Source organism: Lissotriton vulgaris, chromosome 6 (assembly GCF_964263255.1).
Source record: "Lissotriton vulgaris chromosome 6, aLisVul1.2, whole genome shotgun sequence".
Classification (NCBI taxonomy): domain Eukaryota; kingdom Metazoa; phylum Chordata; class Amphibia; order Caudata; family Salamandridae; genus Lissotriton; species Lissotriton vulgaris.
The window spans coordinates 1,390,034,751-1,390,052,577 of NC_141694.1; the positions used below are offsets into that span (position 1 = coordinate 1,390,034,751).

General features: G+C 45.5%; 1 protein-coding gene across 2 annotated transcripts in view; it reads right to left on the reverse strand.

Moving 5' to 3' along the window:
- CFAP36 (cilia and flagella associated protein 36) overlaps positions 1-17,827 on the reverse strand; it is a 319,762-nt gene that overhangs the window by 251,053 nt on the left and 50,882 nt on the right. For both annotated transcript variants that reach the window (XM_086927503.1, XM_086927504.1), the window contains exon 3: positions 16,733-16,834. In XM_086927503.1, the coding sequence (XP_086783629.1) occupies positions 16,733-16,834 (102 nt within the window). The remainder of the gene's footprint in view (positions 1-16,732; positions 16,835-17,827) is intronic.

Here is a 17,827-nt window from a genome sequence, read left to right on the forward strand (position 1 = left end):
CAGTTACCTCCTTAGCGGTGGTTGCCCGTACCAGCTGCAGCAGTCTGAAAAAGGGTTTTGAGAACAGCCTGTCCTACAGCAGCTTGCTGTTTGGAGTGTACATCTACGCAGTAGTGTTTGGTAAATGTATGTACGGTGGTCCATGTGGCTGCTCTACATATATCCTCTAGGGGAATGTTACCTAGGAAAGCCATGGATGCCCCTAACTTGCGTGCGGAATGCGCTCTTGGGGGAACTGTTAATGTGCGTTTACCTGGCTATACCTGATTTGGAAATCGGGTTGCCTTTGTGTTGTGGAGAGAAGGCAACAAACAGTTGTTTAGTCTTTCTAAAGTCTTTTGTCCTGCCGATGTAGTACAGGAGAGCTCTTTTAACATCTAAGGTGTGCAGCGCTCGGTCAGCCACAGAATCAGGATTTGGAAAGAAAACTGGCAGTTCTATGGTTTGATTACTGTGGAACTGCGACACCACCTTAGGCATGAATTTAGGGTTGGTACGTAGCACTACCCTATTAGCATGAATTTGTATGAAAGGTTCTTGAATTGTTAGGGCTTGAAGCTCACTAACTCTTCTTAGCGATGTGATGGCTACCAGAAAAGCCACTTTCCATGTAAGAAACTGTATCTCACAAGAGTGAAGAGGTTCAAAGGGTGGTCCCATGAGTCTGGTGAGAACTATGTTTAGATTCCAGACAGGTGAAGGAGGGTGTCTAGGAGGGATCACTCTTTTGAGTCCTTCCAAAAAAGCCTTAATGACAGGCACTCTGAAAAGGGAAAGATGCTGCCTGTTCTGAAGATATGCGGTCATGGCGGCCAAATGTATCCTGATGGAACTATATGCCAGATTGCATCTGTACAGATGCAATAAATAACATATGATGTTCTGCGTGGACGCATCTAGCGGATTAATGTCATTATTGGAACAGTAGATGACAAATCGCTTCCATTTGGCCGCATAGCATGCCCTAGTTGTAGGTCGCCTTGCCACTTTGATGATGTTCATACAGTCAGGGGGCAAGTTGAGGTAGCCAAACTCTATGACCTCAGGAGCCATATTGCAAGGCTCAACTGTTGTGGATCTAGGTGCTGAATGTCTCCATGGCTCTGAGTGAGGAGACTGGGCGTGAGGCGCAGCCGTTGGTGAGGCACCACTGAAAGTTCCAGGAACGTGGTGTACCAGGCCTGCCTTGCCCACGTTGGAGCAACCAGGATGAGCGTCATGGAGTGCTGCCGAGGTTTGCGTGCCACTAGCGGTATGAGCGGCGCTGGAGGAAAAGCGTACGCAAATCTGCCTGACCAGTTCATCCATATCGCATTGCCCTGAGACTGCGGGTGTGAGAACCTGGCGGCGAAGGTTTGGCATTTTGCGTTTTCCTTTGTGGCGAACAGGTCTATCTCTAGATGACCCCACTGCTGGAAATATGGTTGGAGCACCGAGGGGTATATCTCCCACTCGTGCATCTGATGGCTGTGCCTGCTGAGTAGGTCCGCCATCTGGTTGTCTTTGCCTGGGAGATGTTCCGCCATGAGGAACATGTTCCTCTGAATAGCCCACTTCCACATGCTCTGGGCTAGATGAGACAGTTGCGGAGAGTGTGTGCCTCCCTGCTTATGGATGTGATACATGGCAGTCATGTTGTCCATCCGGATCAGCACGACTTTGTTGCACAGGTGCAATTTGAATTACTTCATCGTCATGAAGATTGCCCTCAGCTCCAACAGATTGATATGCATCTTCTGCTGCTGCGTCGTCCATAGTCCTTGCACGGTATAATGGAGGGCATGCGCTCCCCCGCCCTGGAGAGATGCGTCCGTTGTCAGCACTATTTGTGGGACAGGCTCTTGGAACGGTCGTCCCCTGCAAAGGTTTTGTGTGTTCCACCAATGCAGAGAGTTGTATGCACGACTGGTCACCAACACTAGGTCTTTCAGATGCCCATGAGCCGGATTCCACTGTCGTGCTAAGCACTCCTGAAGCGGACGCATGTGTAGCCTCGCGTGCGGGACTATGAAGATGCAGGAGGCCATCATACCGATCAGCTGCATGAATACCTGCGCTAAGAGCGAGTGTTGGGGCCTGAATTTCCGAATTAGCAATTGCATGCTGTTGACTCTGGCAGAGTTTGGCTGCGCTGTTGCTGTCAGAGTGTTTATTGTTGCACCTAGGTACTGTTGTACATGAGCGGGCTGAAGGTGTGACTTTGGGTAATTCAGTGAAAATCCTAGACTGTGTAGGAGGTGAATTGTGCGGGACATGTGGCTGGCACACTGCTGGGCTGACTTTGCTTGGACAAGCCAGTCGTCCAGGTAAGGATAGACATGGATGTGTTGTCTTCGAAGGTGTGCAGCCACAGTCGCTAAGCACTTGGTGAACACCCTCCCTGGGGGCAGTAGTGACCCCGAAAGGCAGGACCTTGAACTGGTAATGCTGGTTGTTGACGGTGAACCTGAGATACTTCCTGTGACCTGGGTGAATGGGAATGTGGAAATATGCATCTTTCAGGTCTAGGGTTGCCAGGAAGTCTCCCTGACTGAGCAATGGTAGGACTTGCTGTAAAGTTAACATATGAAAATGTTCTGACAAGATGTACTGGTTCAGGGGTCTGAGGTCTAGAATGGGCCGCAGGGAACCGTCCTTTTTTGGGATTAAGAAGTACAGAGAGTACACCCCTGTACCTTGCTGTTCTAAAGGCACGAGTTCTATTGCCCCTTTTTGCAGCATGGAGAGTACTTCTTGCTGCAATAAGTGCATGTGCTCTGCGGACATAGGACGGTGCCTTGGGGGTATGTTGGGAGGAGTGGCGGTTAGTTCCAGACAATAGCCTTATTGGATAAGTTGTCTCACCCACCTGTCTGTGGTAATGCCTTCCCAGACTGGCAGGAACTGCTGGAGTCTTCCCCCGACCGGTGTTATATGGTCTGGGGGCAGTGACAAGGAGTCACTGTTTATTGGGGGCGGAGGATCTGGCATTGTTATTTCCACGTCCTCTGCCTTTGGTGCTGTTCCCACGATATCCACCCCTGTTATTTTTGTTATAGGTGGTCTGCGTGCTCCCCTTGTTGTATTGGGCTTGCTGCAATGCTTGACCTCTAGAAGCTCCCCTGTTACCGGAGCGACGAAAGGAACTGCCCCTGAACTGCTATGACTGTAAAGCCCCCATGGATTTTGCTGTCTCAGTGTCTTTCTTAATCTTTTCAAGGGTCGTGTCTACATCAGGACCAAAAAGAAAGTCAGGGTAAACTGGCTGATTGAGCAAAGTTGTTTGGATCTCTGGTTTAAAACCAGAGATGCGGAGCCAGGCATGACGTCTCAGCATCACACTAGTGTTGATGGCCCTAGCTGCCGTGTCTGCTGCATCGAGTGCACACTTGATGGATGCATTCGAAATCAACTTTCCTTCCTGTATCAGCATTTCTGCTCCCTCCTTATAAGCATCAAGCAGGTGTTGCATTAGCTGTTCTAACGTGTCGTAGTGAGCCCTATCGTATCTGGCTAATAGGGCCTGTGTATTTGCGATCGTCCAAATATTAGCCGCTTGAGCAGCTACATGCTTGCCAGAAGCTTCCAAGATTTTGGATTCTTTGTCCGGAGGAGGAGCATCACTACTAGCCTGGGAGTTTGCTCTCTTGCGAGCATTAGCCACTACTAAGGAGTCCAATGGGAGCTGGCCCTTGATGTACGTAGGGTCAAAAGGCGCAGGCCGATATTTTCTTTCAATCCTTGGGTTTACAACCCTTGCCCTTGTGGTCTCCTTGAAAATAGCAGAAGAATGTTTCAGGACACCTTTTAGCATAGGCAATGTCTTTACTGATCTTTCTGAGGTGGAGAAAGTATCGAACAGAAAGTCCTCCTCCACTGGGTCTGCGTGCATTTCCACGTCATGGTTAATGGCCGCCCTTTCAAGTAAAGCGTTAAACGCCGCCGTGTCTTCAGTAGGCGAGGTCTTGACATTATAGGACTGAGTTTCAGGCGTAGTGTGTGGCTCCTCAGGGTCAACAGGGTCAGTCCAGGGTTGAGGTTCCTCCTGATCTGCGTCAGTATGCTAAGTAAATTCAACCTGAGCGTAACCCTCTCCCACATCCTCATCGTTGCGTGTGGGAGAATAGGCATAGTGTTGTGTATATGACTCCACAGGTTCGAAGAGAACAGGTGAGGTGGCTGAATCCCTTTTCCTTTTGTGAGGGATTTTGTATGACTCCAAAGGATGTTCTGGAGCGATTTTCTGTTTGCGAATGGTGAGCCTACCAGAATCCGAGTCGATGAAGAGCTTCGACTGATTGTCATACGAGGGTGCCTGGAACACTACCTCCTCTGGAATGGACTGAGACTTGGAAGGTCCCGACACCTTCTTGGACGTTTCGGTGCTCTTTTGTGGTTCGAACGGTTTGGGTCGAGCGGTCGGGGGCAGTCCGTATTTAATTGGAGGAAGCACCGGAGATGAACCGACCTTCTTCGAGATTGACGTCGTCTTCGATCCGATCTGCTTCGGTGGATCACCAGCATGCTTGCGGCCTTGCGTCGACTCGAGCCCATGGTGCGCAGCAGGTACGGCCTTGGGCTTCGACGCAATATGCTCTTTCGAGTCGGGTTTGGTCTTCGACTAGAGGGTCTTGCTCAACATCGGCTTGGAGGTTGCAAGCGTTGGTTCGACAGTCTTTTTAGTCTGGAGTCCTTTGGCAGTATCGCCATGTTTGGACGTCGACGGACCGTAGAGACCGGCTTCGGTGCCCCGCTCTTCGAGCCGACGCCCCCTTGTGACCCCGAAGGGTCGATGACACTTTTAGACTGGACTGGAGCCGAGGAGTCCGAGGGCGTCGATCCGAGGACTGTCTTCAACAGTTTCGGTTTCGTTTTCGCCTCTGTTGGTTTCGGTTTCGATTTTGATGGATCGACCGATGGCTCCTTAGAAGTATTCTTAGCAGGGCCTTGACGCGGGGCTATAGAAAGTGGAGTAAGATCTCGGCTAAGGCCTTCCGGCGATGCCTCGACCTGAGCCTTAGAGAGCACAGTGTCAATATTAGGCCCCACGACTGCGGGTGGGCCTTGCTCATCGCTCGAGTCGTCATCGACGGCTCCGATGGCCTCTGCGTCGTCTCCTACCTCGACGACGTCTTCATCATGGACGTAGTCTTCATCGTCGTCCACACCGAAGTGAGAGTCTTGCTCCGACGCAGGGTCCGACTGCTGGTCAGGATCCTCTTCATCGACGCCTTCATCGTCATCGGCCTCGAAGATGTTCTCCGGGTCAGGCGCCGCTTTCTGCGCTGACTGTCTTTCTGCGCGTCGAAGTCGAAGCGTCTTCTTCGACCGGAACTTGGAACAGGCCATACAGCTGGCCTCGTCATGGTCCGGGGATAAACATTTATTGCACACTGGGTGCACATCAATGTGAGGGTATTTTGAGTTGCAGACGGAGCATCTCTTGAACAGGCTCCGCTCCATCGTCGTCGTAGTTGGGGCTTTTGGTGTCGAAAAGGCAAACGACCTTCGAAGTCCTGTTCGAAGAACTGGAGGAAGTATAGGCACCGAACGAGACAATACCGACACCCCGAAGGCCTTTCGGCCTTGCGCAAAGTGTTTTATACTGATTCCGAACTTGAGTCAAGAAAGTACATCCTAACCCAATGGCGGAAAAAAACAATCTGAGGATGGAGAGGATGCCCATGCGCACTGTAGTCCAAGGGAGTAGCCACCTATCTCGTGATACTTCGAAGACTCTTCCAGGACAACAATGTGCAATCATCCGGACCCAACACTAGGCGGCGATCTATGCACAGATATGAATTCAGCAGCCCACATGCCTCGAACATAAATTTTTAAAAAGCATGCAGTCAGATGGAGCAGCAGCGCCCTCTGCTGGACAGTGGAGATGACAGCTTGTTCACAGAGATACGCATGGTAATGAAACATGAGTCATGACAGACAAGTCACCGCTGCAGGGTGTCTCGCAAAGCCTTTGCTCTAATGTAAACCATGCCCCCTGCTTCAGTGTACTTACATCCCTTGGCCAGTGATGTTGTTCACGTCTCTTCTCTCTCCTTTACAGTTCTTACCCCTCAAGAATGCTTCTCTTGTGCTTCTCCTGAGATATATTTTCTCTCTCTTGTTTATTTTGTGTATCCAGTTCTGATTTAAAACCTGTCTTTCGCGTTGGGTTTACGCATCACAGGGGCTATGGGAGCACCATTGCCCATTCACAAACAGCAACACACAGCAATTCTGTGACTCATACATTTGTCATAAGTGTGGCACTGAGGGGGGTCCTTATGATCCAAGACAGTAGACGATAAAGGTATGCACATTATGCAGCCTTCTTGTAAAGTGTGTGCACCCTCGTGCTGCTTTGAAAAACGCTTTTTAATGTTTAGGACTAGTGAACTAAAATATTTAATGACACTGAAACATTCATTCTTTCTACCATGTATGGATTACATTTAGATATGTACATTTTTGAGGCAGGGGGTTCTCCAATAGGTCATCAAGCTGGGATATTGACACCATCCGGGCAAGTTCAGCATCAGATTATCGCCAGTGCGCAGCAATCAGGAGCCGATAGAGTCCAGATTACTTTTCTAACAAGCCTGGTGCTGTGTTGTACCGAAGCTTCTTTTGAGTAACACTTCATAGAAAGAACTTCTCTCTTTAGTTCGAGCCTAGGGGCAGCAGCATTGCACTGCTCGCACTGCAAGCCATGCTGTATTAAGGTATGTACTAGCAGCCCCACCCACTCACTGCTCATATTTTTCATTGGCTTTGTGTCATTGTCTTTCATGAAGGCTGGCTTCCGATTCATTATGAGGCTTGTTAGTCCCTCCTTAGTACAACGTTGTCTCCATTTGTTACCGCCCATAAGGACTGGACTTTCTACTTGGTTTGTTACACGGTCGGCTTTATCTTAGCAGGTGAGCACTATTTTGATAATAGACATTGATGGGGATGATGTCGGCTGCTTTTTTTTGTATATGCATGCTGAGCTTGGCGCCCGCTTTAGGGATGCTGCGCTCAGTTTAAATGTTTTTTTAAAGCATTGATGTTGAGCGTGGTGCCCGCTTCAAGGATACCATGCTCGGTTCCAAATGTTTTATTTTTAACTTTAATACTCAGCACAGTGCCCGCTTCAGGGATACCGCGCTCTGTTTCATAATTGTTTTTTGGTAACTTTAGTAATGAGCGCAATGCCCGCTTCAGGGACACCGGGTCTTTCTTTCCTTTTTTTTTTAACTTTAACAATGAGCGTAGCACCAGCTTCACGGACACCACACTCTTTAATGCAATAGGTGTTGCATTTGCGAAGATTTTAGCTGTTGGTATTATAAATGGCAATGCCTTTTAATCTATATATATATACATATATATATATATATATATAAAAACGAAAGTATGTCTGTCTGTCTGTTTGTCCTTTATGCATTACTACACCATTCATCCGATCGCCATGAAACTTTGAGAAGTTGTTGAGTACACTCCCGCAAAGGTTTCTATCACATTTATTTTTTACAAAATCGACCCTGAGGGCCCTCATAATTTTTCGAATACTGAAATAGACAGCGAATTTGCGAGTATCGTCGACAGTTATGACCCCCAAACGGAAATCGATTGGTCAATCTACATCAGAAGCACGAAAAAAAAGGCATTACGAGCTTCAGAAACAGACGAGCAACGGGAAGCAAGATTAGAAGCTGTTTGAATACAAACTGCTCAAGCCCGTAATTCTCAAACAAACCAGCAACGAGAATCAAGATTGGAAGCCGATCGAGTACGAACTGCTCAAGCCACACTTAGAAATGTTTTCAAAAATAAAATGAATAAGTTTCAATAACAATGACACAATGTACATTTAATGTTATCATAACGAGTTTCCTTGAATTTCTTTTCTTCTGAGATCGCAGCAACACGCGCCGGGTAAGCTAGTTTTTTATAAAATGCATTGCCATTTACAGTGCCAATAGCTTCAAAGACTCACGATTGCAAGACTTATTGCATTGTAAATGCTTGTTCTAAACTGTTTTGAACTTTTTTGGAGTCTTCATTGCATCAAACTTGTGAAGAAGACTCTGTGGTATTTGAAGAAGGCTTTGTGGTATTTAGGTTCTCAAGAGAGATGACCAGCTTCCTAATTTTGCTAACAGCTGTTGCAGTATGTGGAGAAAGCCTACCACCTCAGGTCTTTCTCATCTGCAGTTTCAAGTACTTCATTTACTTTCTTCTCTGTCTGGGGTGTGCAGAATTATTGATTTTTGGCAGAATGAATGCTCTTTCCCCCTTGGACATTGTTGCCACTTCCAATACACCATCATCTCAATGTACAAAAGCAGAATATTAGCCTTGACTGGTTGTCGCTGCTTCCTGGCTCTGTCCAAAATTATTAGGATAGAGGTTCTCCAAATGTTTCAGAAAGAGGTATAATGATAAACAACCTGAATCGTCTGTGTTCCTTCGCTTGCTATCTTGCTCTCTTGAGAACAGCCTCAAAAAGACAAATAGCGTCATTGCCTTCCGACACAAAAAAATACTATTATGATGGCAGGGATGTGTATACCGTATTTAAATTGCTCCTATTTTGTGCAGTGTTTTGGAGGTAATGTAGACAGGAAGGGAAGAAAGACTTAATCAGAAACTTTCATTGTTATTTGCTCCGTTTCATATTATTTACTTGTTTTATTTTTATTGTATTCACAATAATAATTATATCTGGAATTGCACATTTTCAAATATTCTGCCTGAAACTCTGCTTTCAAATATTAATAAAGCCTTTTAAAATAATAGTATGCCATACTTACGTGTAAACATCCTATGCAGAAAGGATGTGTAATACACTAAAATAAACGGCATTCCTGGCAGGATAGGAGAGGTGGCCGCAATGTATTATTTCCAGGTAAGTGATGAGAGATGCGAAGGTGATAGGCTGTGTATCTCCTGCTCAAGTTGGTAAGCTGGTACATACTTCTGTTTGCCTGAGGGTCAAGGAGAATTTATTGGGCCGTAGTTACAAGGGAACTTGTGAAAAAGTATCTGTACATTTCAATATTTCAGCAATTTGTGTTTTGTAGGATTTGCTGTATCAGGAATCGAAACAGAGGATCTATGGCGTGACGGATCCACCCATGCCCATTTCCTAGGAACTGCGGATCCTTGAAGATGATTGCAGAGGTTCAATTGATTCATGAGACTTTATTGCTCCACATTCAAATAGTTTTTGACTTATTTTCACAGATCACTGCATTCCTTGCCATATGAAAGCTCTGAATGATTGAAATGCTACTTATCAAGCACAAACAGCTGCTTTCAAGGCAGCTTCCCAGTGCTGCCAGAAGTTGAATCAATCCCTCCCACTCCAGCCTAAACATCCCTGAAAAGAACTTCATATCTTTTTTAATTGAACTTCTGAAGTTATGTCCCTTTGCTCTTCAGGCAGCCAATTCAAAAGGATCGCCACCAGAAGGGAAAAAGAGTGACCACCTCTCCTGGCCAGCCACCCTATAGGAATGAAAAGGAGTCCCTGATTATGGGACCTTATATCTATCTTGGGGAAAATATTTGCTGAATCTCCTGCAAAGGTAAAGAGTCCCCTTTTTGTAGTTGGCTCGAAAGGTGATTAAAAAGGCCTTAAAAATAACCCTTTTATTCATGGGCTTTTTTCAGTCCTGGCTGTATGAACTGAATTCTTGGGTCATTTAAAATTACAGGTTTTGCACCAGCTGCAGTTTGTTTAGAAATCTTGAGGGATCCATAGGTATAGAGGGACGGAATAATCCAACCTTGAGGTCACCAGAGCTTGAAAAATAGGCTTCCTTGTGAAGGCAGATAAGAATTTTAAAGTATTTTATAATGACTTGAGTACCCCAAAACAAGTTGCAGTAATTTTCCAGATTTCTGATTTAAAAGAAAGTTAATTTTTTTATTTTACTCCACGGTTTCTGACCACTGCAGTCCTTTCGCCATTGTCTCGGCAGATAAAAAAAAAAGAGGGATTTCTAAATACCAGAACTTCCGATTTATTGGAGTTCAACTTAAGACAGATCTTTAGCATCCAATTTGCTACAGCCTCAAGGTAACACTGGAAACACTCCAACATTGTCTACCTGCTAGAAGGAGGTCGAGTTGAGTGTCAGTAGCATATGATATTATATTAAAGACCTACGGTTTTACAACCTTGGAGAAAGATGCCATGTGGATGCTAAATAGAATGGGATTCAAGGCTGAGCATGAGAAACCCGTCTTAATTCCTTGAAACTCGAGGGGAATAAGGGGAGGTAAATTGTCTGAGCTCTCTTTGAAAGAAAAGATGTTATCCATAGGTTCGTTCCACCCTTCACCCCGACTGTCTCCACACGTTCCAACAGGATAAAATGAGACAGCAAATGACACTGAAGGGTTTTTATCCATGCTTTATTTTTTGTGGAAACAAAACCTTTTCCTCTTTAAAAATGGCTTCTGGAAAAAAACAATGGGAGATAAGAAATCCAGAGCAACGAAATGAAGAAGAGAAAGATGTTCCAACAAGAGGATTATAGGTCAATCGTATGGAAAGTTTTCACCATTCAACCAACTGAAATAAAGAATTGTCAGCCTAGTATGTAAAAAGGACTCTGTGCGCTCAGTGGCTCAGCAGCAATAGCTGGGGAAAATACAGGTTTGTCACATCAGTGCACAAGCATATTAATGCATGGCAAAAGCATCAGTTAATTGTAGGAAAAGTTAACATGAAGAGAGACACTGAAGAAGCTAGTATCATCTGCAACTATGTTGTATGCTGGATATCAGCTGGAGGAAAATATGTTACAAGAGGAACATGGGCATCTGCTGTGGTGAGCAAAATTGTGATGTTCAACTCAAGGAAATCAAAGAACACCAGAAGATTTGCAAAACAGTTTTTTTCTCTTAAAGTTATCTATGTTTTTGATTTTCTTTTTCGGTCGAACTTTGATTGACCGGTTAGAGCCCTTCTGAGGGGTTTGGCAAACCCACCAATTGCCATTGGTTACTATCTGTGGCATTCAGAAATGCTGGCTTGTTATTGGTGCATTTGTGTAAATGCCCCTCCTTTGTGTGCTTAGGTTTGTCCCTGACGATTTCACTCAGAGAATGTTTTGTTTAGCCATCACACAGTACAGCGTGTGGTGGCCCTTCCTCCCATCTGGTTTTTAGAAAAGTGATACTCCGCTGTATTTTGAGTCCTATCAAGTGTGAACACCCTTTATGTGGATCTCCATTTGGCCCATGGGTTTGGATTGAAAAGAGGACTATGCATGCCCCAAGAATGTTCAATCTTCACCTTTCTATCTTGCCGATTTCATAGGTAGAGTCATTCATTTTCAGCTCAAAAGGTGTCTCTAATCCAGCGGTTGCACTCATTTTGGTGTAGTGATTGGAAACAAAGGCATCCATTCATTTTGTGTTTTCCATTTCAGGGCATGCTTTACGGGCGTTACCTTGGCGCAGATGATTTTTTTATAAAGAGAAGCTTAAAATTTGATCTGACAAGTGAGCGTCTAAAGCACTTACAGCCTGATTCATCATAATGCCGTTTTGCGAGTTTGAAATAGCGAATCATAAGGAATCGCTATTCCAGACTCGCAAAACGGCATTCATGTAGGAATCGCAAAAACAAAAGCGATTCCTACATATTCCTTATTTGCGATTAGCAATTTGCTAATCGCAAATAAGGAATACTCCCCATTCATTCCTATGGGCCAAAAGGCCCATAGGAATGAATGGGGAGTATTCCTTATTTGCAATTAGCAATTTGCTAATCGCAAATAAGATTGCGATTTAAAGGGTGCCAGGGGTGTCCAAAGGACACCCTGTAGCACCCCTTAAAAGTAAATACGAACAGGTGTTGCGCACACACATGTCCAAAGGACATGTGTGTGTGCAACATGCAACTTAGAAAAATGCTTTTAAAAGCATTTTTCTAAGTTTTCGCTATTTACCACGAGGTTTGACCTCGCGGTAAATAGCGAGCCGAAATTGCGAATTCGCAATTTTAAAATGGATGATGAATTGCATTTAAGGAATCTCAAATTGAGATTCCTTAAATGTAATTCATCGCAAAATAGCGAAATCGCAATTACCGATTTTTGCATTTGGGATGATGAATCCCAAATGCAAAAATAGAGCTCGCAAAGGGCCAGATTCTCAGAATCTGGCCCTTTGCAAGCCCATTTCGGCTTGATGAATCAGGCTATTAAAAAGTTGTCTGGAAAACTTGAATTATTTTTAGGGAGGGCATATTCGAAACAGAGCAGGTTTTAAACAAAACGATTATCGCAGAAAAGATGTACAGATGGAGGGGAGCTTCTTAGATATGGGGGTGAGGGTAGCAGCGAGGATCCAGGAGTACGGTGCACGCCCGCCCACAGGTGTCAATGAGAATTGATGACAGGGTTCTGCCTCTTACCTTCACGAAGAGCTCCACTTGGCACTGCTCATCCGACATGCTGGCCAAAGTGAGGGAAGTTGGTGCAGAGTGAGAGGGTTCATCTATATTGTCCTCTTATGACTTTCCTGCACCTCTGGGGTGCTCCTGAACCTCCCTGTGTGCTGCCGGCACCTGCAGAGCCCTGGTTCCAGTCCCCAGCTATCCAACATTCTTCCAAATAACACAAATGCGAGCAGCGGGATCCTGCGCCCAGGCACACAGGGCAAAACTTCACCACACGCCGAACTGCGGGATCACAGCAAAAGCCCCAGAAATGCAGCTAGCTCCTGCTTCGCCATCTCGGCGCCGTGCCCGGTACTGCTGCAGAGTGAAGAACACTCATGAGCATCAGCATTCGTTCCAGGCTTATGAACGACTTGTGCGAAGGTCTGGGCAAGTTTCCTACAGGTCATTCTTCTTTTCTTCTTCCTTGTAAATGGGAACGCAAAATCTGAAAAGTTCCACCTATTTGTAAGAGAGTGCCAGTGCTTAAGTTAATAAAATATTGTTCATATCTGGCATTGTGGCAGATATCTATCTCCGTACAGCCAATGCCCTCTCCCAAACTTGGCATTTAGAAGTTATCACCAGGTCCGGGTGCGTCGCAGAGTAGGGCCCCGTTTCCTCAGTAGCACTGCGGTTTAGGGTTGTGCATGATTCCGAGTCTTGATTCAGATGCTCCGTCCATCACCACCCCCTTTTGTACAGCTGATTCAGAGTCTTGAGCCCAGAAAAACAGGCAGCGGTATCAAAGTGCTTCAGCTTAAGCTAGTTCCACACGTATCATTTCATCTTCAGTCACTGCTTCTAACAATTTCTCAGCTATCTCAAGGCTGAGGCAAAGAAGCTGACGAGCAGCACAAATCCGCAGCTCAGTGGTGAGGGTCAGTGGCCATACTGTAGAGGAGCATGGCAACGCCGACAAGAGTAGTTAGGCAGCAGCACTTAAGACCCCAACCCTCCCAAGAGCTTCACACAAAAAAGCATTCTAACACGCAGTCTAAAATTGTAATTTGTGATAGAAACTAGCTCAAGTTTGAGAAAAGCACTATAAATGAAGACAAACACAGGAATGCACAAATGTGACAGTCTGATGCCCAAACCAAAAAGCATGCAAAAAGAAACAATTGATAGATGGAATGCTGGACAATGCAAACATTCACCCCCAGTCACAAAGATCTGGGTTAATTCCATTTTTTTTTTTTACTCACCACACCACCCCAGTTTAGGCCCAGCCATATGCAAATCAATCTTGACCCTGTTCCTTGTGGGAACAGTCCAGCCCAAACTGCCAAGCCAGGTCTTCTTTGGACCGGAAACAAACATCCTGGGACCGGTGTCAGGGCATTACCTTCATCAGCCAGGCTAGCTTGAATCCAGTGGTGTAGTGAGCACGAGACCCACGTCTGGGCATACCCTTCTCACTTAGGGCAATATATGCAAAAAAAACAATTAATGGATGGAATGCTGGACAATACAAACATTCACCCCCAGTCCCAAGGATCTGGGTTAAATCTGTCATTCTTTTGCTCACCACACCACCTCAGTTTATACCCAGCCATATGCAAATCAGTCTTGACCCTGTTACTTGTGGATTCAAGCTAGCCTGGCTGATGAAGGGTGATGCCCTGAAACCGGTCCAAGGATGCTTGTTTTTGGTCCAGGGAGGACCTGGCTAGGCAGTTCGGGCTGGACTGTTCCAACAAGGAACAGGGTGAAGACTGATTTGCATATGGCTGTGTCCAAACTAGGGTTGTGTTGAGCAAAAGAATGATGGATTTAACCCAGATCTCTTGACAGGGGGTGAATGTTTTGATTTGTTCTGCATTCCGTCCATCAATTGTTTCTTTTGCATATGCCGCCCTAAGTGGGAAGGGTATTCCCAGACATGGGCCCGTGCTCACTACACTACTGGATTCAAGCTAGACAGTCCGATTAACAGTGATGCCCTGAAACCGGTCCCAGATGCTTGTTTTCGGTTCAGGGAGGACCGGCCTTGGCAGTTCGGGCTGGACTGTTCCAACAAGGAATAGGGTCAAGACTGATTTGCATATGGCTGGGTCCAAACTGGGGAGGTGTGAAGAGCAAAAGAATGATGGATTTAAACCAGATCTCTTGACTGGGGGTGAATGTTTTGATTTGTTATGCATTCAGTCCATTAATTGTTTCTTTTGCAAACCAAAAAGCAGCCACACCAAATGGTAGTGAAGCTAAAAGTAAATCAACCCAGACTTTTTCACTGGGAACTGTCGCAACACAACCCCCCCACCTTCTGAGGACACACAGAACCCTGTTAATAATGAGTATGAAGAAGAAGAAGACCTTTTTCCCCCTTAAATATTAATTGTTGTTGTAAATTGCACTACATCACCCGGTGTGTAGTAATTGTATAGTTATTCAATCCCTGGCGGCCCAAAACCTAGGATATTGTACTACATAGCTGAACCCTTATAAGGTCCCAAAGGTGAGACCGATTGCAGTGTAAATGCTTTTTTGTTTTAAAACTAGGACTGTTTTTGTTTGCAAAACAATCTAAAACGTACAAAAAATAGGCCGATAAGAAATAAATGTTCTTATATATGTTTGTTTTAAATGCGCGTGAGAGAAAGGGGATGGCCAACCCCCTCTGTGCTTAGCTTTTGGCCTTGAGCTAATAGGTGGTCGCCCACTAGCATGACTCCGTTGCGTATGGCCTCCAGGCAATGCCCACAACCCCTTGGTGGTGGCCAAGAGCCTTGCCTCCATGGAGGTCCTGCAACCAAGTTCCAATGGGTGCTGAAACCCTACTGCATGGCCTTTGGCCATGTGCAGTGTAGGTTGACCATAGAGCCTGGTCTCCGTGTCCTGCAAGGTAGAGTTTGGCTGCATGGCAGGGCCTGCACACAACTTCCAACACATCACAGACAGCCAACCCTCGTTGCACATCAAACTTGTATTATTCTGCTTGGCCTTTGCCCAGGGTTTTTTAGTTTGTAATTTTGTTTTAAGATTCACCAATCTTAAGTTAGAACCACAAACCTAGGGCAAGCTTCATTCCAGGTACCATGATCCCAGAACAAGAGTCTCTGAAACATGTGGTGCCTTACTTAGGTTTATGGCTCCAAATGCATATCCAAAAATCCTTAATATGGGATGCATTGGTCGGTGAAGCTTGCCCTTGTGTTGTTTGGTACCTTGGCATGAAGCTTGTTCAGGATTTCAGGTACCTTTTCAAGATCAGCCGATTCCATACCCCTCCTATGATGGGCTGGGTCTGCGGTAGCTGTCTCACTACTACAGAACCCAGATACTATTTTAGGAGTTGGGGTTCCAAAAATCCAGAAAAGGACCTGCAGGGCCTACGACTCATTTAACTTGTTTTAATTGACTCAATTGGGGGGGCAGAGGGAGGCTTTGAGAGTCCGTCTATTGTGACCTGTGCCATACATAGCATTTTCATTCAGGGCATGTGGAACATGCTCTGTGTCCTGAAAGGGCTGCCACTCAAATTTGTGTTTCCATGACGGAAGGAAAGGCTCCCTCATCCAATGGTATTCCCTTTATTTTTGGGTTCTTAACTTTGCAAGGACTAACAGATCCCACACGGCCAAGATATACAAAAATCTTAAACCACTCAGTAACTTTTTAAATGTGTATATGTAAAAAAAAACTCAATGAATTTACGCCAAACCAACAAAAGCACGCTTTCTGGAGTAAAGGTCTACTTTAATACCAAGTTTGGTATAAATCTGTTCAATAGTTTCACCTGAAGGTGCCTATTCCTATGGTAACTAAAATGGGAAAATACATCTTTTTTCACCCCTGTAGGGTTTATCTCCCGCAAGGATCTGCACGGAAATTGGCATACTTGATTTTAGCTGGCCATGCCAAGTGACTGCCAAATTTGGTGCAACTTCATCCAAGAGGTCAAAAGTTATAGGTATATTATAACATGGGTTTTTAATGGAAAGTGCAGCTGCATCATAAGTGAAAAGTGGCTACTACCACAGTATAACTTTAAACATATATGTATATACACGAAAACCCACCTAACTTGCCAATCTAATGTTGTGCTCATGACTTGAGAAATTAACTCACTGGTGACATTACACATCACTTACTTTTGATATTATGGATGACATTTCCATGGATGCACTACGATTTCATTATCTGAATGTGTGTTGTTATTTAATGATATGCTACTCGGTTCAGTTATTTCTTGCTCTAATGGCGGAGATTGTTGAACATTTATAACTAGTAAAGCCTATATTCTACAATAACAAAAAAACAAGATTTGCAAACAAACCTAATATATGCTCTTTGCCACTTTACCTGCGAGGTGTGTGACTGTGCAAAAGGAGATGTTATAGCTTGCTGAAACTGTTCTTCACTAATTCCAACATCTAGGAGATAACTTTCTAGTAGCTTCTCAACCTAAACAAAGATGACAGTATTATATTTGATTATTACATTAAGATGATACAGTTATTAATCAATCTTCCTTCCAAACTCCATTTTACACAATTTTATACATGCAAACATATGAAGTATAAAACTAACAATAGATTTATTATGGACAGGTCCTTATTTAATTTCATAGTCATAATCCACTGAGCAAATATGCTTACATTGTCCAAAATGCATTGTTCAAAAATGCAGTGACCCATTCTCAGTGGCAGCAAGTGCCACTATAAAAGTCAAATACACACACATTGGGAAGTAAATTCATAGCAGTGAAAAGGTGACTTTTAAGATCGGTTTCATCTCTCTTTTTTTCTGAAACTGCTCAATGGTTGATAACTACCCTCAATTACTCCAGATCAGAGGCAATATATTCCTCAAAACTAAGTGAATTCAGGGGGCGTGGCTAGCAGCCAAGCATGGCGGCAGCGTGAAGTGAGAGCTCCCTGAGGCATCACAGCCATATCTAAAATCCGACACACTAATCCGCTACATTTCCCACCCGAAGGAGCGGTAACCAGGTCCAGTGCCGGAGCGGCACCGTCCGATCCGACCCATGTGAAAATCGGGGGCCGGGAACTGCATCGTCCTACACTGCCGACATCGGGCCTGCATCTGGAGCGCAGCACCGGCCTCGAGTGACTGCCCGACCCCGGCGGAAGTGAGGGCTGGCCGGCCTGATCCCGGAGGCGCCCCCGGCCCCCCGACCGGGACGACGCAGAGGACGCCCCCGCACCAAAAGACACAAAGAGGGCTTCTGGGACACCGCCGAAGCATAAACCAGCGGAGACGCCTACTGGAGCCTGAGGAAAACGCCTAGGGAATAAGACGGCTGCAGGATCGCACCTGCGACCGGGCTGACGGCGGCACCTCGCGTGAGCGTGAGCCACCCCAGAGGAGGTGAGACTTAATCGGTGCGAGCAAGGCGGGAGGAGCGCTTGAGCGCCGGGAAAGAAAAGACCCGTT